This window comes from Corvus cornix, chromosome 14, assembly GCF_000738735.6.
Source record: "Corvus cornix cornix isolate S_Up_H32 chromosome 14, ASM73873v5, whole genome shotgun sequence".
Classification (NCBI taxonomy): Eukaryota; Metazoa; Chordata; class Aves; order Passeriformes; family Corvidae; genus Corvus; species Corvus cornix.
Genome location: NC_046344.1, coordinates 1,849,970 through 1,871,146, shown reverse-complemented (window position 1 = coordinate 1,871,146; position 21,177 = coordinate 1,849,970). Strand labels below are relative to the sequence as shown.

The following is a 21,177-nucleotide window of genomic DNA, read 5'->3' as shown; positions in this document are numbered from 1 at the left end:
AGTATCCTTAAAACCATTGTGGCTGCAGCTTACATCAGTGGTTAAACTGAGGGAGCTATTTCTGTGTTGACCATTTCTGTGGGGATTTCTTTTTTTGGCTTGTTTTTTCTTCTTGTGTTGCATAAGAATCATCTTAGAAAGCCAAGCAAGCCTGTAGATAATTTTTCCAATGTAGGTTCTAATATGTGGAATTTTAGGGTTATAAAAAGTCCTCACAAGTGGTGAAGTGTTCAGAATCTGTTCAAGAGCAAGAGGAAGCGAAAATGAGGGCGTGGGAGTGGGGAGTGCAGTGGTGGCTGCACCGAGATCAGTTACTGACACCAGCAGTAAAGGTGTGCAGATCGGCACATGCAGAGAGCAAGAGGCACATGAACCTGCACTCAGACTCACTGTTGGGTCCGATTTTCTGTTCCCTTTCCTGTGTTTGGTTTGACAGTACTGCAGCACGGCTGGGGCGTTGAGTATTTCAAATGAGATGAGGGTGTTTTCAGACGACTTTGCAGCTGCTGTGTCTGAGAGGGCTGCACATCCTTTATTTGAATATCAAAGCTGTAATTTCAGTAGTTTGAAACTTTTTGGTGCTAATTGTATTCTTCTGACAGATTAGTAAAAATACTTCAGGACTGTGTAGCTGTAGTGAAATTTATTACACCAAGTATGCTTGAAGAAGAGTTGCAAACTGAAGGTGATTATCTCCCCCTCCTCCCTCCCTGCAAGTAGTAGTCTGAAGTATCTTTCATCTCCTCATTTTTAACCCATTCTGCAACATCTTGTTGCCACTTGCATTTGCTCAGTGAATGTTACGGTCTGAGCATGACTGTGAATTTAATGTGGAACTTCTAAGGGAACTTCTACCATGGGAGTGTTTTGTTGTGGTTGCCTTTAGTTTGGAAACAAGCAAACAACAGCAACGAGAAGGAACTGTCTGATCTCACAGATTGTCATCTGTTGTTGGAAAAGTCAAATTAAGCTATAACCAAATAAGGGGTTGAATGTTTTGACCCTCCAAGGATGGCTGCTTATCTGACCTATTTCATATGGGGAATTTAGGGAGGAAGAATAGAAAACTGAAGATGTGGAAGATGGATGTTGAGAATGAGGAAGAGGTGTTTCTTGAAAGGTGGGCTAATATGGACATGCAGTAACTTCTTGTTGCTCTTGAAAATTGAACTTGTGGTTTATTCTGAAAAACTGGCTGTGATTGAAGGGGAAGCTTGCAGTTCAGGGAAGCACTGTAAAGAAATATTCAGGAAGAAATTTTCGTATCCCAGAAGAATATCCTAGTTTATGTTTGCATCTGTTGGTTTATTGTGGGATATACTTTGAAGGAAGAACAAGTCTATTAGTAGTAAAATATTCTGGGAAACTTTTTTATTACTGTTACTTTATTCACAGGAAATTCTAGTTACTGCACTGATGCTGATATTAAAATGAATATTGGAAACACTAATGAAATAAATAAGAATTATTGGCTCGTCCTCTTAAGTACTGAATGAAAAGATTGTTTTGCACTTAGTGTTTCCATTGCAGGACTTCAACACGATGTTTCCTGTCCAGGAGTGACAATGATCAGTTTGCCTGTAATAAGGAAGCATTTGGCTGAACAAAGGATGACATTGGGCAAGAGGGATGATGCACAAGAATCAATGGTTCCAGGGGCTGCCTTGGTCAGCTCCGTTCTACTTTTCTGCTCACAGCTTTAATTTTTGTCCTGTGCCTAGACTTTTACATTCTAATGAAGTAACACTTAGTAAGTCCAATATTTGAGTATTTGGGAGAACTACCGCTCTAGGTTGCTGAGTGGGAAAAGAAAGCATGTGAGGTTTAGGTAAGAAAATGCAGCGTGCTGTGGAGTGCTGGAAAGCAACTGAAAGTTGTTTGTTGTATTGGTGTTGTGGTAGTCTGAGGGCTGGCAAAAGTTGAATATATTTTGTTAGGCTATTTTAAGGGATGTGTAACTGCATGCTTAATTGATGGCTGAAATAATAAAAGCCAGTTATTGTTAATCAGTGCTGTTTTAACAGTGATGTAAAAAGCATCTTACCCAAAATAACAAACCACAGGTTTGGTGTTACAGGACTGAAATGATGGGGCTCCACAGGGACTTAAAACCACAAAGCCAGTGAATTCCTTGGTTAGTCCTAACTGAGGATCATCCAAACAAGGTCAGAGCCTGCACTCTTGTTAAAAGTGTTGGTGTAATCTGGGATGCATCCTGAGCTACCAGTCCAATAAAAGCAATGTGAAAGATTTATAAATAAGTAACTTAGAACCAAATTGAATGTTTGCATGCAGCTAAAATGCTCTCACTGGGAAGTAACTTTACACTTGTGGTTTTCTATTCTGCATTTCTAGGGAGTAAAGGCTTTCACAGTACCTCCTGCCTGCAGCACTTGCTGGGTCAGCTGCAGCTCTGTAGTGATAAATCGTGAATTGAACTGGTTTTAATCAAACCTGGATTAAGGTCTCATATATACAGAGCTTCTTTAAGCTTCCTGTCAATTGCCAGGAATAGGAGAGAGGGCTGAGAAATGCCCCTACTGAAGGAAGATGTAAAGGAAGATGTACAGTGGGAGCTCACTTTGTATGGAGAAGCATAATCTCCAACTGCAGATCCATAATCAAGCAGACTCTACTGCTTTCACTGCACACAGAAATATTTGTTTAGTGAAAAGAAAAAAAAACAGAGTAAAACAAATCATTGCTCACTCAAGCTGCAGTGGTAATTGTGGCTGCTCATGCATTTTCCTGTCACTGTGTATTGTCTTTTACCTGTAACCTTTATTCTTCCAGGGTTGCTGTTAGCTCTCCTGCGTATTCTTTAGATTTAGTGAGAGACTCTCCATAAGAGAGAGTCTACTGGTCTTAAAAATCCTGTAAAATGCTAACAAAAGACAAAATGAATACAGAGTGGAGATAATCAGTTGGCAGAGCTTTTCCATCACTGTCTTCCATGACCTACCGTGGCAAATCCAGCGCTCCTGATTCATGTGGGGACCAAGAGAGGGAGAACTCGCTGGTCAGAACAAAGCTGGTTCCTAAGAAAAATCTCGTAACATCTTTAAGGTTTGTCAGGGCTACACCTGGTGTGTACATGTAGCACAGGTGGCTCACATAGTGCAATCCACCCATGAAGCAACTGATGTAAGCCTTAAGAAAGGGGAAAAGAGAGAGTCTGGATTCTCACTCCTGTCTTGGTCCTTGGCTTGTCTGCTCACCCCAAAATGCAATTCCCTGAACACACGGTGTGGGCCAGCACTGCTACAGGGTTGTGGTTGTGGTGAATGTGACTCCAGGGAGCAGTAACAGCTGGCTGAACTACCCCCTTCCCACAAGCTCCTTAAAAACAGTATTTGGTTCAGTTATTATTTATTATTGCATTTAAAGCATATTATTTGATTTATAAACACACATAATGATACTTACTACATTTTTTACAAAGCTTTAGCACAATAAAACTTTTACATAAATAGGATTTTCATTCTTCTAATCACCTATTATTTATAAATATTTACTTTCCATATTTTTTGCACTGTTTCCCAGGTCTCTGTAGCTCCTCGGACTAACTGACAGTAGCTGTAGCTGTGGCTTCATCAGAAGAGTTGTTTAGTCACCCTTTTCTTCATTGGAGCTACTGGACTTGTTACAGCACTGTTGTCCTGTGACAGTTCCTCTTCTTCCAACTTCTCACCCTCCTGAATCATCATTTTTAGAAAATGCTTCCCAGCATGAAACCATTAATTAATGAAGAGCCATTAAAAGTATTCTTGCACCCATTTGTGGTGAACTCCTTTGATGTAAGTGTGTTGCTCTTGGAGAACATTTCCTGATACGTCCTATGTTTTCACTTTTGTAGTTGCTTTTTGGGTTATTTTCTTTCTTTCTTAATGAGATCGGAGAGGTGTCATCATAGTAATATGAATAAGAAAGTCCAGAGTGGCTGAGGAATGTACTATAACCAGATCATTAATACTCAAACAAAATGAGGTTTCCTGGAACAGGTGGGTGGTTATTTGATTTTAGAAGAAAGAAAGAATGATCAAACTTAACAAAATGCCAAAACCAAACACCATTTTAATGAACGTGTGATCTTCTTGGCAGGTAGGTCTTGTTTTCAGATAATGATCCACAGAATCAGCGAATGAGAATTTCTTTGGTTTGTAACCGAGTTGATTTCGTGCCTTGTCTATTCGGAAAGTGTGAGTTACAGTGACATTCCACACCTAAAATCCAAAAGAACAGTTATGGAAGTGACTTTAATATCCAGTTCTCTAGAACTTGGAGGAGAATATATCAACAACGATACTACAATGGAAACAGAACAGAAAACAGAGCTGTAATGCTGACAATCCAAAGGGTGTATCACATACCTAATGAGAATTTTAGTCAGAAATATATAAACATTATCTCTTTCATTCTATTTACCTCATTCCTTGTCAAGAAAGGTGTGAAGCTAAAAACTGGCTTTAGTATCAGGTGCAGATATTCCATCACAGTGGCTGTGTAACAAAAATTACTTAATGAGACATCTGGGTAACAATAAACTGAGACAATGCTGACATTGTACATCCTGTAATTCCTGCTGGTAAAAGGCACTGTTTAATTTATAGAGTACATGATGAGTTTATGACTAGCCTTTAAACTTTATCTGGTACAATTAATACCACATGGCACAAGCGATTATTCTCAATTAAAATAATGTTAAGTTAAATAATTCCCTCAATTTGGGCCCCTGCATTTTATAAAACCACTATGTAGCTTCATAGGAATAAAAAAATCAAACAACCCACAATAATTAAGAACATATTCTTTTTTTTTTACCTGCTATATGAGCCAGGAGAACAGGAATATGTATCCAAGGTTTCCTGTAGCCTAGTTTTTCAAACTAAAAAGGGTATAAAAGGAAAGAATAACAGAGAACTTATACCAAATTGAGGGTATCAATGAGGCATGAAAATGGAAAAAAATAAAAGAGTGTTTATAAAACTTGTATCTAAACTTTTTTTTCCAGCTAGTCTCCCTGTCAATACTGGTGGTAAGAAATGCAGTTGAAACCCACTTCTCATTCTTTGGTGTCCATCTCCCACCCTTCATCTGCAATTGTACAGTAAAGGGGAATAAAAGGCCACTTCCAAGGAAGTGACCCAGACTGGAATACTGAACTACAATTAAATACAGGCCCACTGTTCTACTGCAGTCATTTTCTGTGATGGCATTGCAGGATCAAACCTTGGCATGCTCCTGGAATCCCAGCCTGATATTTCTGAAAATATAGTGTTGTGTCTTTTTAGCTTCTAAGATAGGATTCTGAATGGGCTTCCCTTCTGTGCTGCAGCTGGTGCCCGAACAAAGGGATAAGCAATGGTTGTAAGAGTCCTGCCAGGTGCCAGTGGCAGAGCTTGCTGTGCACTGTGGGTTTGCTTCATGAAATGTTGCTGTTCTGCAGCAGGTTCTGGGCCTCTCAAAGCAGTAAGGCCAAACTCCAGTTACATATATCCAAAACTTCCCTTAACACCAGTGGAACTTTGGGATAATCAGGAAGAATAGGACTGAGTTTAATGTTAAGTAATTCAGTAATTCCTGTGCACTGAACTTCATTTAGTTGGTCTGGTGTATCAGTCAGTGACAGGACTTTTGCCCACGCGGTGCTGGGAGCTGCAGGGCTGTGCAGTACATACCAAAGGCACGATCCACTCAGAGAAGATGACATTTTCACCATCGTGGATGTAATAAGCCTGACCACTCTGGTAAAGAAGCAGAGAAAAACAGTGACAAAACACTGTGCACAGGATGGCATTTTCTGTCTCTCTCATACCTACCTACATGTCATGATTTTGTGAGCAACATGCACAGGGTGAATGTACACAGAGCAAACTGCCTTCACGGGGCTTCACTGCAGTAACCCCACAGTGGTGGTAGAGCTCATGATGATTAACCATGCTGTAGTGTAGATCAGAGCTCAGTTTCCCCCTGTAGTAGCCCAGCTGTTGGAGCACTATGTTCTTCATGATGTGCAGGGCACAGAATTACCTTTGTGAGTGCAACAGAAGGGGCAGCACTGACAACATTTAACAAACACAGCTCTGAGGTCAAGTTCCGGCTGTGCTCTGGATGAGGGGTCTGCCCAGCTCTGAGTACCAGGAACACCTGAGCACCCCAAGCAAACCTGGGACTCTGGGAGTGACATCAATCTAAAACAGCTGTGAGGCTTCCAAGCACTGAACTAATAGAAAACACACGGAGAGATGTTCGCCTGTGTCTACCTGTTGTCTGTATGTTCCTACCAATGTAAATAAATCTGGTACCTTCAAGAACTGTGAATGCAGCAGCTGCTGCAACGTTGTCAGTTCTCTAATGCTTCACAGTCCTCAGATTGCTGTTGCAATTATGACCAGTAGAACAAAAAGAAAAACCTTTTAAAATTGTCCATTAATTTTGTACATCTCTTTTTGGAATTTTCAGCTCTGAAAATTCAACTGGAATGCCTCAGAACGATTGCTCTAAATTTTATGCATCTAGGATCAGAACCTATTTTCAAGAGAACAGGATATATAGATTTGTGTAATGGTGAATATATTAAGCTAGTTAAAAATACAGTTTCTTCCAGTAACCCAGGAAATTGTGTCTTTTCAAACCAAACAAAAACATCATCAAGATAGTGCAAATGCAAATACATTTTGCTCGTGTCTATGTGCTTGTGGAGCCACACACCATTTTAGAGAATTTAGCATATGACTTTTTGGAGACTCTTTGGTCTCAAAACATCAAAACTTGTTTGAGAACTCACAATGATTATATTGTTTACTTACCGCTACATAGCCCTTCTCAGAGGTGAGAGCCTCAGCAGCCAGTAAATGAGCTTGCACTAGATTTCCTATGTGAACCCAGTTCATCTGAACTTTGTGATTCCCGAATTTGAAGTTAAAAAGTCTCCGCTGGATATTTATCTGTAGAAACGGAAAACATGAGATAACTACATTATACCTTTATTATGCAGTATAACATTAATTTTGTGTCAACCCAAATACTTGTAACTTGCTGTATTTGTGTACAATTGCAACACAAGAAAGGTGTCACAAGAAAAAATCCAACTAGTGGGTGGTTTTGTAAATCAAAGATGGTTGCACTGATAGGCAGTGGCAAAATATGGTGACATTATACTGTTTAGCAGAAACTAAAGTGCATATTTAAAAGACAGTATTTCCATTAAACAATAGGGATGCAAACCTACTTCTTTTGCTATGGCATTTCAGCCTTCCATTTTCTCTTTTCACTGAAAAGCCCAGCTTGACCCTGGCCCGCAGTGCTGCTTTCCTGCTGTTTGTTACCCTGCACCACAGCACCTGTCCCTGAGCTTTCACCACATTCCTGCAGGAATGGTTAAGAACTGCAATCAAGGTACCCCACTTGTGTTATGCCCTTACAACTACTCGTGGTGTCCTCCAGAGCTGACTACAAAACACATACGGCTACTCGAGGCAGGTGCCGCTGCTCTTCTGGTCCATAGATGCCCGGTGGGCGAAGCACACATGTGTGGAGCTTGTCCCCTCCTTGGAGAGAGAGCAACAGGTGACTGTTAGACAGCTGTGATGGCAACATACGGTTGACACATACTGTCTGAATTTTACACTTTCAAAATTAAGGCTCAGTCTGACCATTCCGTGTGGTTCAGCTTCCTGGGAACCTGATTTCATTGTTGTGCAAAACTGAATTCAGTAGCAGTGACAGACCTGAGCTTAGCAGCCTGGAAAACCAAATCCCGTAAGAGTTTGAATAGGAACAGGACAAATCAAACTTTCCTCCTGCTTGATTGACTTTTTCTATTTATTACAGAGAGACGTTTACAACTTATATTTGTCTACTCTAGACATGTGCAATACTGGAAACAGACCACTCAATTTGCTATATCCAGACTCCGTGCTTGCTTGCAGATCAAGGGCGCCATAAAGGAATGGAAGAAGGCTCCTAAACAGAGGCTTTCAAATGAGTTTGAATATTGTAAATCAAAATTAATACTCTTAAGATTGACATGTGAATGAGTAAGCAGACTCCTCTGACTCCTGAGAACAGGCACAATGACACCTTTCATACGGCCAAGAATATCAGGTCATAGGCATTTGCTCAGTAGTTAATCAAGGATGCTAAAATTGAATCCCCACCTAGCTTACGTTTGCCAACTTTTCTGTTAAGAGAAATCAGTAGGAATAGCAAAATATGTATCTAAAAGCAAGGAGACGTATTTCCCTTGCCATGTTCAGATAGATTTTTAGCCACAACTATTCATGTTGACTAGAAGTCAACATGTCCCTGATATTACCAATCTCTTTAGGAAACTGGGGCTATTCTTCCCCAGACACTTGTGAGCCGTGGGATTACAAGAAGGACCCATTGGACAGTGCTGACAGATTGGTATTATCAGAACAGCTAATTATCCACCAAAGAGAGGAGTAGAATCAAATAAATCCTTATTTCAGTTAAAGTATCCTATTGATAAAGGAGCAACCAGAGAAAGGAATGCCCATTAGCACTCCTAATGATAGAATACCCCCAAATACTTTATATGTACCTTTTAGTAAAGTTCCATTAGCAGCAAGAACCATTTGGTCTGCAATTGCCTTGGTTCTAGAATAATGATTAAATTGCTATAAAGAAAGCAGAATAAGATAATTGTTAAATTATATTAAACTTACTGTTTCTGACTGACAACATTTCAATCTAGCCAGCTCACAGGTATCAGCTGAGCAAAACAAAACTAGAAATAATAAGATTTAGTAAATACATAGTTTGTCTATGACAAAAAACTTAACAGACTTAAAAATTAGTGGCACAAGCTTAGCTTCAGAGGGAATTTAAGTCCATTAGTATTTATTTAACTCACTTCTTGAGCTGAATGTACTGAGAACATCTGCAGTGAAACAACTGCTCTCAGAACAGCCTTGGCACAATCTACCCTTTGGAGCACAGTAAATGCCACACCATCCCATGAACAAAGTACCTTTTCCAGTGGAAAATATGGTACAGTTTCTTCATCTCCTTCTTCTATAGGATTCCCTCCAAACACCACATTCACTGTACTGGTATATATCAGTCTAGGGATATTTCTTTGTTTGCAGACTACAATGATACACAAAATAAATTATTTTAAAACAAAAATAAAGAGGGAGAAATAACTGAACTGGCAGATTTTCTTTTTGAAAACAAACATTATGTTTATAGAAAAAAAGTATTATTTCAATTTTAACATTACCTTATCATTTAATATAATATTATCTTCCATTCAGCTGGAATTTTTCATCCCAAATATCTGCTATGTGAATATTACACCTTGTGGTCACCAAATGTTTCATGATGACATACCTGTAACTATCATATCACTGGTTTGCAGTCATCAACTGGATAGAGGAATTATCTTCATGGGGGAAAAACTCCTCCTTGAGAAACCTTTCTTAAAACACGTTCATTTTACAAATTGAATACAAAGGAGATGAGTAAGAACATTGGTGTGGGACAGCCCTTGGGGCAGTGCTGTGGGGACCAGCCACTCCAAGGCTTTGCCCTGGGTCCCATGAGCTGCCTCTTGCACCCCATTTGATGGAACATGCAGTCACACAGGAGCACAGGCCAGCTCTGCCCACATGCCACAAAACTGCCTTTGTCTCAGTCTGCTCATAAGTGACAAATGATGTGTTAACAGGAAAACACACCCTGCTGGTGTATAATCAGCAGTGCTTCAAATACAAAGAAAATTAATGTTATTTGCAAAACAAAGACTTAATTACAGATTTCAGTCTTGTGTAGCTAAATTCTGCTGCATATATGTCATTGCAAACTTGAATAATGTACATTTCCTTTTTATTTAACAATATTCCTAAAATGGAAGTGAATTAATATTCAAAGTCAGGAATGTTTAGAATGTACAGGGCAGTCTTTCCAGCTGGTTCATTGGCTCATTTTGAAAATCATAAATGTTAATTATTGTTGTAAATATTTGGGAAAAAATACAATAATAAGGTGTATTATTAAAATGTAGATGAACAGGTTCATGCTCCTCCCAGCCTCCTGATTTGCTGGGAACCTATGGAAATTTGACATGACGTGTTTCTGTGGGTTTGGAGGTTGGGGTGGGAAGAAGGGAATATGTGGCAACTCTTCCTTCTAACTCATTTAGAGCTTTACTTGCCTACTATTCCATTTCTGCATTTTTTTCCAGAAATAACACACAGGCAGCATGAAAATTAGTCTAAATAAAAACTGATCTTGCCATTTTTACGCCTTTTTTTTTTCTTTCCCCCCATTTGGTTTTTGAAAGAAAAACAAAGAGAAAGTAGCTTTGGTATTTACAGTAGACTTGGAAAACATTCTTTCTGGAATTGAATATACTGAAAGAGATCTACTGGCATCTTGCAGAGACAGTAGTTAAAAATCAGTATGTAATAAAAAGGGATCACAGATGAGCAGAAAGGATGGAAGATTTTCTGTATTAATGTGATAAAATAATAGCTAAATATACTTCTATGGTGCCTGCTACCAAATGTTTATGATACAACAAACAGTACAACAGCTCTCATCTTAGTTCTATGAGGAAAGAGGATAACACTGCTCCATTACATAGAGTAAAGGGAAAAAAATTAACCAGTACATGGAAGAGAGCTTTAGTTGGACTGCCAAGGAATGAAGTCCACTGAAAATCTATCCCCAGTTCAAACCAGTGGCAAGTCTACCTGCTTGGGGCCAGCACACCCAGGTTTACATCATGCTCTGACAGGAGGGAGAGAAGAGCCTCATTTTAGTGCCTGATCTTCACAGGAAACATCCAGTTAGAAAGTTTTTTTAATTCATGGTTTGGATCAGATGCAGAGAAAGAAAATCTAGGTACCTACCATCAATTATTATTTTTGTGCCGCCAACATTTATGGATTCAATCTGATCTTTCTTTTGAAGCTAGAAATAAAGTTTGCACAAGATATAATTAATCAAACAAGTAACATTCACAATATGATGGTTAAAATTGCCAGATCTAGAATAGCTGAGGCCTTTTTATAATATTTGTTACAGTTCTGTCTGACATACAGTGATTTCTAGCAGTTCTCGTGTTTATTGTCTTGTTTAGTGTATGAGTAAAGAAAGCTGAAAATGAAAGATAAAATGCATCTAAAGGGAAATAGCAATGCTTCAATATTTTGTCACACCCCAGATAATCCATGATATAGAAACAAGAATTACAGGCAGGGTTATGCTCCCTCAAAGCTTTCACAAGTTCTTGTTCCAGTGGCAATCTGTCCTGTTCCTAGAAATAAATCAGTAGGTTCATGACTTTTTTGATAACACCCTCTGTGAATATCACTGTTATTCAGCATAACATATTGATTGAAGTCTGTTTCCTCATGACTGAATTCACAAGAAAATGCATCAGTATTAGTTTTAGAGCAATGCTGTCACTCTTCTTCAGATCAGAGAAAAAGACTGTACCTTCTTATCCAAGATCTTAAAACTGTGATCTCATTTTTCTAGAATATTTTGTAGTACGTTGCTTTCCCACTTTGACTTCTATTATTTAAGGAATACCTCCCTTGTTGCCTGTATGGATGACTTGACCTTTATAACAATTTCTGTCTGACATAAATACCATAAAATTACATTCTTTGTTACTTGCAGACAATTTTTTTCTTTCTCAAAGTAACCAAAGAAAACTTTAGGAGAATGGTACTTGCTTGTTCCAATCCTGACATTCCACATGCAGCTACATGGAAAACACAGTCAACCCCTTCACATGCTTTGAACACTGCTTCATAGTCCCTCACATCACCCTGTAAAATGAGAAAAGAATGGAGTTTTGACAGGCAGAGCTCCTTACATTCTCTCTAGAACTATATTAACTATGGCCAGTAAGGAAAATCTAAAGCTATTCTGGTCTATTTTTCACAGTACTTAACAACAATTAAATAAAACATTATGAACAAGGCAGAAAAATCAATGACTAAGAATTTTGCCAGTATTTTGTTGCAAAACAAAGATGACTCTTGTTGGCTTTGATTATAATGCGTATTTTCACGCTTAGTCCTGCAGCCTCCAGGCTGGCAAAACTTGTTTGACTTGAATGGGAGCAGCAAGGGCTGGAGAATCGAGCCCCAGGGACAATAAATCACAGCAGGAAGGGTTCAGCTGTTTGCCTTGGAATCACCAAATAAGAGAACCCCGTTTCTGTTGGCACCTTGACACCCGATCTGTGCTGCCTTCACAAATGTCTCTTTTTAAGGTTTATTTGTGGTGCACTGTATGATAACTTTAATTACAGTTTTACACAAGAGTGAAAACCCTAGTACACTCTATATGGATTTAATACTTTATTTAGTGTACATTAGTGTATTACAATCACATTTATGAAATTCCATTTATCACTGAACACACCTGTATCTAGTATTAAATGCTATGGTGGGGTTAGAGTATTATATTGCATTTTTGTATACCAGGTAATGCTACATTAACAGTACTCCCCATACATACAGATATCAATAAAAATATAGTACCTTGGTGTTCAGAATTCAGATATTTCCAAATATTAGATACTATATTATTTCCTGTAATGAACTTGTCCTGAAAGGCTTTTCAGTAAATGTTTTAATCAAAGGTCCTTAAGAGGAAGCCTTGACAATGAAGCATCAGACATGTAACATACCTTGAAAAAATCCGCTCCGCTTGGAATTTCCCATTTAGGTTTCCGTACATCGAACAGCACAACAGCAACTCCTGAGCTAACGAGGGCACATCCCAGATTGTATCCCAGGTAGCCCCCACCTCCTGTCACCATTGTCCTGGTGCTCCTGGCAGCCAGCAGCCCAGCAGGCTCTGTCACTTGGCTCTCACAGGGTTGGCTGCTGTGGAGCTCTTCTGTGAACCCCTCTGGCATCACGACTGCAACAGAGAAATCTCTTGAAAATTCCTGCATAGTGCTCTGAGATCTGGGTCATTTCAATTACTTTCACATTACAATGGTCCTATACTAGTTTTATTATCTTAATAAGTTTAAAATGTATAAATTCATAATTTCGCTGATGGGCTATGTATAATGTGTAATGAGTCTGAATACTTTTATATTCCAAGATTTAGTCTTTTCCTCATATCACTAAATGTCATATTATATAGAATGAAGAGAAATTACAGAATTTTAGAGCCATTATAATTACCTAACCTTAACAGCTATGATTGCATTTTTGAATGCTTGGTTCAATCAAACATTTTACCCTTGAAAACTCATTAACTTCTGATACATTAATGCCAAATAGATGTTATCCTACTACTCAGGAAAATAAACCAAGACATTAGATAAGGAATATAAGGAAGGATTCATTCTACTTTTAAAATTCACTTTATTTCACATTTGGGTCTTCAGCAATGATAAAAATTTGTTACCATTTTGAGCTTTTCTGGTTATACATGAAATATATTTTGTTTTCTGTCCAGTTCTCACTAACTTTTGACCAAAATTTTCTCGACAGGCATTCAAAGACAGCTAAACTGACAAGGGGCAGAAGAGATAAGCCATCTGCCCTGTGGGTTCATCTACTTGGGAAAACGGATTAGAGTATCATTCTAGGATAACAACTCCATGGGAGTTACCCATCTGTACACCTTGTTCTGTATTGCAAATTGGTTTATTCTACATTAATCACTTCTGTTTAGAAATTCACTTATCTTCTGTACCTCAAGTGACTGGTATTCCAGACCACAGTGTTGTCCAAGAAATGAGTCCATTTAATTCTCCCACACAGAGAGCCCCTGTTGTCCTAATTCCATGCTTGGCCTTTGCACATTAGGTTCTAGGCTGTTACACCCCCAAACAGAAACCCAGAAGAAATAAATCTGAAATCAGTCATGTCACTGTAAAGTGGGAGCCAAACTGAGTGCCTGCAGGCTATTACAGGAATATGGACCCAATCTCTGCAGATTATTTTGGTTTTCTCATAGGGGGAGAGGTCCTCATATGAGAGGAACCTCATAGTTAAGTACAGCTCGCTCTCAGCCATTTACACCAGGCTTCAGCAGAGCTCAGGCAGAAACTGGGCATGGCTGGTAGCTGGCATCTCTGTCACTTCCAGGGTGACAAAAAAATTCTAGAAAAGTAACACAAAATGCAGCCACAGCACACAAAATTATAGACTACCTTTGCTATTGCTTAGTTAATATTTTATAATTTTGTTTGCGATATTTTTCTTATTTTATATATTGATTTTTAGATTTCAGACACAGGAAATTACTGTATTCTCCATGCTGTTACATGGCTTTAACACCAATGTCAGTTCACTCAATTCAGCAAGGTGAGTGGCATAACAGTGTAAAACACAAGCTCCTTATGTTGAAAAACATCCTGACATTTCAAAAATGAAAAATAATCCACATTTCAAAACAGAATTTAAACTAGAACTAATATAATACAACTAAAAAAAGTACGCTGTCTTGTTCAAGCAAGGAGACATAAATTTGTACTCCTGGATTATGCTATGCAGGAGTCTTAAGCCATATAAAATTCTTTTGCCTTGTCTTCTGAGAAAAAGCATCTTTTTATACACTGTAAGGAGACCTAAAGTTAAGCTTATCACATATACTACAGAAAGACATTTGACAAATGGTATATATTTGAATACTTGTCATTAGTATCTCATGAAGATTTAAGTAAGCTGGAGGTCACATAAAAGAGCTTAAAGATTTTTTTTTTAGAAATCTCTTAAAAAGCACTAATAGCATTAATATATTAATCTGCTTCATGGAATTAGAAAATTGTTTTCAAATTTCAAATGTAAACAACTTTCTTCAAAAAAATAATTCTTTCCAGAATCAGTAGCTCTTTTTTCTCTGAATTTATAGGAGCCATTCTGATTTATTAATGTATTCTGCATGATAAGCATCTCATGCAGCACATGCAGTGTGAGTTGCTCGTAGCTCCCCTACTGTCATTTCAAATACCAGAAGTGTTCTAATTACTTCCCATAAAAAGTTAGAGTCAAACATATCAGATATTTAAAAATAGCCAAAGTAGTAGTAAGTACCTGTGGTAGAATCCTGCTGTCAGCACTGTCCCAGTCCTTCCTGTCCAGGTAGGAGGGTGAGATCTCTCTTGGCTGGACAATCCGTGACTCAAGGGCATCAGGTACTCTCAGGCAGACAGAGAAGTTCACGTGTGCTCAGGCCTTTTGCTGTTCCTGCTCCTTTGTAGCTGGTGGTTGGGCTGGGAGCCAAAAAAGGGCAGGGCTTAATTAGTACATAATTTATGTTCCTTTTCAGGAAAAAAAAAATTTCTCCACATCAGACCATTCTTAACAGGATGGTACCTCTCACTGACCTGGTAAAAGTGTACGACACTACACAACAGAAATATACCCTTGGTATATTGTTATTCTGTAGATAAACTGTACTAGAGTTTTCCTGTGGATAGAGAAGAACTGTACTAGAGAAGAAACAAAAATCCTGTTTGGCAGTGCTACACAGCACTTGCATCCTGACTTTTCTATCTCCATCCCCAACCCAGTTTTGTATTTGCAGAGAGGCACAAGGGTTGTTCTCTGCCTTCCAAGATGAATGAAGGTAATAAACTACCTTGTGCACACCAGAACAGGAAAAGGTGATTTACTGTTAAATAATGCGAAAAATGAATTAATGAAATTATTAATAATTATTTATGTTCTCTGTCCTAAGGTTTTAAAGCACTTTTAAAACACATATGCTTTTGCAAATTAAACAATGAGAAATCAAAGCCAACATTTTTAAATGGGTGTGTCTAAAATTAAGTCTCAAAACAGTAGTTAAGATGCTAAAGAAACACTCCCACATCTAAATATAAATTACTACAATTTTCAGTGTTGGCATGTTAGAAATATCTCAAGTTCATAGGTAACCAATTGCAATTTAAATGTAATTTAATGTTCATGTGCTGACAAGAACTCAAACTGACACCTAGGAAAATGTATCTTAGCATAACATGTATGTTCCAAAGTCCCTACAGTCGGCATTAGAACCGGCACCTTTGAACCTGTCAAATTAATCTGCACTTCTTGGATTGCTGGGTGACAAGGTCAGCTCACAGTAAAACCCCCAAGAACACCAAATTCTCTGTTTTGAGCTGTCCACAGCACTGACAGTTTTCCCCATTTAATGCAAGAAATAAAGTGCCCATTCTCTCGCTGAACTATTCCAGAGCTCCTTCACAAGTCAAAGCAGCTGGTCAGCTTATTCAGGGGATATCAATCCCTCACTCTTCAGTGAAATTTAACAAAGAGTATTTTAACTTGGCTTTGGTTTCCACCTTGGCAAGAAGGGGACACCTCAGAGGAGTTCTCAGAACTGGTATTTTGTACCTCTCCTGTTATGCTTATTCTCTTATCTTTAGTAAAGAGGGGTGCCCATATTTTATTCAATGAATCCTGCTTAGTATTTCTGAAAGAAACAGAAGCTAAAGTTACAAGGAGAAAAGCTGCTGCATTAAGATTGGAGCTTGCTTTTGGTCTTGAATCTCAATTCTATACTGCCTTTTTCTACTTTTTCTCCTGTGACCAGTCATAGGTCATGTAGCCACATAGAAAGAAACAAAACATCCAGTACTTGTAGCAGATGACTATAAAATACAGCAGGAAGGTGTCAGACAGTTTGTCCATTTATTTACATGGAGAAGGTCCACATTTCTGAAATGTTGTGTTGGCTTACCAAAATGTTACTGACATCCACATGGTAAAGCAATGTTGAAATGTAATTACACTGTTTCATAGAGGAACCCAGGAACTTACACAAGTTCATTTCAAATCACATGCTGGTAGAGCCAAGCCTGAATTGAGTAAGGAGGATTTGGCATAAGACAGACAAGACAATCTCTGTCTCCAAAGCCTGGTCCCTGTGCTAGTTCTGGGCACTGCTGGGTCCTGGACCCCAGCGGGGTTTCAAACCATGGCCCAGAAGGCAGATGTGGAGACCAGGTCTGAGTCTCTGTCACTCAACAGGTCCTGTGAACTTCACAGCTCTGCCCTCCCAGGCCACAGAACAGGAGCTGTGCTCCAGCTGTGAGCTAACAGGAACCTGAAGAATGGTTTTCAAGTGTGGCAGATACTATGCAGAAAGGAGCCTTTAACAGACGTAACCAGAGCATGAAGAGCTTGACAGAGGTGTGAGTTAAGGTGACAGCCGGATATTTGGCGTGAGTCACAGGCAGGATGGGACGTTCTGGAGGGCCCAAGGGCAGAGGAATAGCAGAAAAGAAGAGACTAAGCTCTCTTAAAGCTACTCAAGGACAGGGTTTTGCTGAAATAGCTGCAATATAAAAAATACCCTCTCTTCATTTAACGTACTAAAATTTTCAGAATCTAAGCCCTCAATTAGTAGAGTTGTCCAAGCTTGCCATGTGTTTGAGCACCTCCTTGTGCACTTGTTCACATGCAGATGCCCCATCACAGGTACTGACAGTTTGTGAACTCAGAGTGGTGAGACTCGTTTGGACAGGGTGCCAGAGCACTGATCCCCTCTGCAGCTCCAGAGGAGTCTGGGCAGAGCTGTTGTAGGGTGTAAGTACTTCTGACTAAGGGTACTTATCTCTTTGTGACTACAAAAACAATCACCCTCATAACAAGGACTGAGTCTAAAACAACAGAGAGCCGAGAGAAGGGAACTGTCAACAGTAAGACGTTCACTCTTTATGTGAGAGAAGATAAAAAATGTTAAAAAACATTTAAATCAGGTCTTGAAATGTTAATGGAAAAGAGGAAAAGAATAGAACTCTAATTATGTCTAGCTGTGCTTATAATTTTTGGTCATAAAGATAAATCGTGGGATCTGAATTTGTGAAAGGAAGCTTCAGAATATTTTTCATATAACCAAATGCTAAACATTGGTACATATCAAATATTTCTAAGGCATGAAGTCATCCTTAAGAACGCTTACCAACACAACATTAATGCAACAACAAATATAATACCCAAAGTGTTATGATAATACAACATTCTTCACATTCCTTGCTAAGTTAGAGGAGTAAGACACAGAGGCAAAGCAACTTACCCATGTCATGCTCTAAGTCCAGGCCAGAAATGAAAAGAAGATGCAGATCCTTATTCCTCGCTGCAAAGCTAAGAGATCAGGTTCTTCTTAAATCCCTCCATTCTTCATTAACATACATAAATATTCTCTCTCCTTCCTTTTCCCTGTTTCTTTGTGTATTTGTGTTACAGTTCTGCATATTTCACTGTTTCCTCATGGAGGGAATAAAGCACACATAAATACAGCCTTGGAACGTGCCACATAAAATGCTTTTCAAATGACTTTGTTCTCATCTCCTTTGCATTCGTGGTTACTTTGCATGTTACACAGATTGATTTACAGGTCAAATGAAATGATAACTCTGAGCCTGCATTGCCAAGTCAGGATGGAATTACAGGAAGAAACAAAGCAACTTCTCACAGCACCAATGAACATCCCTGTATTAGCCCTTGGGTCTTGTTAAAGAAGAGGAGAGTTTATGCAAAATTTGAAGGGAAGGAATACAAATGCATCAAAAATAAAAATACTGTGTTACATTGTACTGAATAAAGGCATGTTTCTATACAATTAGCAGGGATCACAGCCTGGCTTGCTACACACAGGAATCAGAGACAACAAAAGTGTCAAACAAACTATACAGATGCAAGTTTGAAAGAGATTATAACCCCACTTCCAACAGGTTTGTTATTTGCTAGTTTTTTCTCTATTTGGAAAAGCCTTGGTACCACGTTGGGAGTGGCCATGGTGACAGAGGCAGCCCATGTCACTGAAAGGATATAAACTTGTGGCTTACAAGGTCTGCCTAAGCTACTGACCAAATTCTGGGTAGCATTTAAGATTCTAACAGATGAAGTCTCATATAATATGAGTCAGGGATTATCAGTCTCCTTATAAATTACTTCTATACTTAAAACCTAAATGATCATTATTGTAACAGACAGGGAAGGAAAAGGGTATTTTCTGATGCTGGCAATTTTCTGGAATTGAATTTTCCCTTCTTCCTCTCTCTTCATATTATTTAACTAATCAGGAAGCAAACATCTCATAAGCATCTGTTTGAGATGGCTTCACAGAGGATCAAAGTTCAATGGAATGAAATATACACCTGATATACATCTGATTTAGATGCATTTAAATGATTCAATGAAAATTCCAGTGACTTAGTCGTATTGACACATTTGGGTGCCTAAAGTCTTGGAACTTTGTGGTTACAGATCTAGATACATGCTAGTAATAGCAACATGCTTACAGGACACAGAGAAATTCTTACTGAACAGAATTCTAAAGGACACCACACACTGCCATTACCTTCCTTTGAAGCAGCATGAACTGCTGGAGGTGACTCAAATTCAGGCATATTTCGATGGAGGAATTTGTTACTTGGCCAAGCTGTCCCACCCCTCTTCTGGAAGCTGTCCCCTGAAGCAGCTAAGGCTGAACCATGCACAAAGGAGTTCCTGAACTGCCAGTCCTTGCTAAGGAATGGTTTGTGAACATCTGCACCAGTTAAACCCAGCTCAGCATCTGGAAACTGGAAATTATAGCAGTACATGAGCTGCTCCCCACGGAAATTCCCAGCTGTGAAAGCAGCACTCTTTTGAAGGGGTCGCACACGTGGAGGTAGTAACTGCTTTAGCCATTTGTCTTTAATTCATTGCACACAAATCAGCATATTCAGTGAGTCACAGCAATGACATGACTTGCAAACGAGCTGGCAGAAAAATATGCATTTGGTCAATTATAAAACTCCTCTTTTATTATGTCTTGAATACAGTGAGTTGCATTCCAGCAAGCACAAACCAGGAAAGCGAATGACACAGAGCTGACAGATTGACACTGAGGTCACAAACCGAGTATTACTCAGGTCATCCCCACTGAGGCATCTCCTGAAAATGTCTTCCTGGCTGAGCAGCCCTCAGACTGATGGGAGCAGGTAGGATGGGAGTTTCCAGGTAGGTAGTAAGGAGACAGAATCTGTATTTTAAAGGAAGGAGCTGCTCTGAGGAGGTAGCAGGGCTGACCAGCCTGCAAGACCACATGGCTTCGGCTGCACAGGCTGAACACACAAAAGAAGAGACCTTGGATGGGGTGCAGTGGCTCAATGCTGTAATATCTGACTATTTTACAGCTTCTGTGCTCATACAAATTCTAACATCAACACTTGCTCCTTACTTTTCATTGCATTTTTCTTAACAGGAGGCTGAGAAGCCCTTAGCTCACACCACCAGCAAGAGAAGGCTCTGGGTTCCCAACACCTACTTCGAGTGTGAGATCATGCTCAGGAGAACCAGAGCAAAGTGCTGTGCTCTGCCCACAGAAACAAACGCCCAGTCCAAGCTGAAACAAACAGCTCAGTGATGAGTATTCATGTAGGCTGCCCCAAATTTAGGGTTACAGATCCACTATCAGCCAACAGAGACACTGTGTAAATGCAATTGTTTTGGTAGAGTAAAACCTCTGAACACCAAATACTGTATGGTGGGAAAAAGACTCTAAATGAGAGCCCTGACAATTGCAATCTAACACAACAGACTGAAATACTCTGATGCTTATCCACATTTGCAAAATCCAACATGTTCATTATGATCTTACTTCACAAAGAGCCTCTGATACCACACACCTGCATAAGTGTAATTCATTTTAAGTTCTTTTAAAGTACTTTTATAGGAATGTAAGAATCTATGCTGCAGTACTGTGACATTTCTTAAATCCTCCAAGGAACTAATAAGAAACCCTTTTTGGCAATACAGAAAGCTCATCCTTTCTACCTGGATTTACTGTTTTAACATTTCTGTTAGTACAAATCCTCATTTTATCAGTGATCATCATCTAGTATTTCTATACCCCAAACAGAAATGTAACCAATCCTGTTAATTTACAATTAACATTTTCATATCAAATCATTTCAGCAGTTACAGACATCCACAAACAAAATCACAGAAGGTGATGCATAGCACAAAGCACCAGTTTAACTGCAGTATTCCAGTGAAGGCTGGTACTAACAATGGAAGGCTGGAGTCACCTGGCTCAGAGCATACAACAGTAAAAAGATACATTTATGATAGAAATAATCTTCAATTCTTTGTAGAGATAAAACAGATAAAGGGACAGAAAAGACACCATCTCCCATATCACAGGATACCCAGTCATCCCCATAAGCTGGCA

At 39.1% G+C, this 21,177-nt stretch overlaps 1 protein-coding gene across 2 annotated transcripts; it reads right to left on the bottom strand.

Moving 5' to 3' along the window:
- Window positions 1–3,352: 3,352 nt before the first annotated feature.
- SDR42E2 (short chain dehydrogenase/reductase family 42E, member 2) lies at window positions 3,353–15,593 on the bottom strand. Of its 2 annotated transcripts, XM_010392470.4 has the most exons (12): window positions 15,045–15,593; window positions 12,677–12,912; window positions 11,712–11,807; window positions 10,881–10,941; window positions 8,996–9,114; window positions 8,567–8,642; window positions 7,468–7,550; window positions 6,810–6,947; window positions 5,679–5,744; window positions 4,822–4,885; window positions 4,426–4,499; window positions 3,353–4,223 (listed from the first exon to the last, which is right to left on the bottom strand). In XM_010392470.4, exons 2-12 carry the CDS (start codon window positions 12,905–12,907, stop codon window positions 4,020–4,022), a joined length of 1,212 nt encoding a protein of 403 aa, XP_010390772.2. In that variant the 5' UTR covers window positions 12,908–12,912; window positions 15,045–15,593; the 3' UTR covers window positions 3,353–4,019. The 2 variants fall into 2 exon arrangements, with proteins under 2 accessions (XP_010390772.2, XP_039415963.1); XM_039560029.1 differs by lacking the exon at window positions 4,426–4,499 and having other exon boundaries at window positions 4,045–4,223.
- Window positions 15,594–21,177: the final 5,584 nt, after the last annotated feature.

What these genes read in the sequence shown, in the direction of transcription:
- SDR42E2 (XM_010392470.4), bottom strand. Translation starts at nt 12,907, where the DNA reads ATGCCAGAGGGGTTCACAGAAGAGCTCCACAGCAGCCAACCCTGTGAG. An exon ending in CATATTTTCCACTGGAAAAG is followed by an intron (nt 8,643 to 8,995) that starts GTACTTTGTTCA and finishes CTTTCTTTATAG; the next exon opens with CAATTTAATCATTATTCTAG. An exon ending in CTTTCTTGACAAGGAATGAG is followed by an intron (nt 4,224 to 4,425) that starts GTAAATAGAATG and finishes TTTGGATTTTAG; the next exon opens with GTGTGGAATGTCACTGTAAC.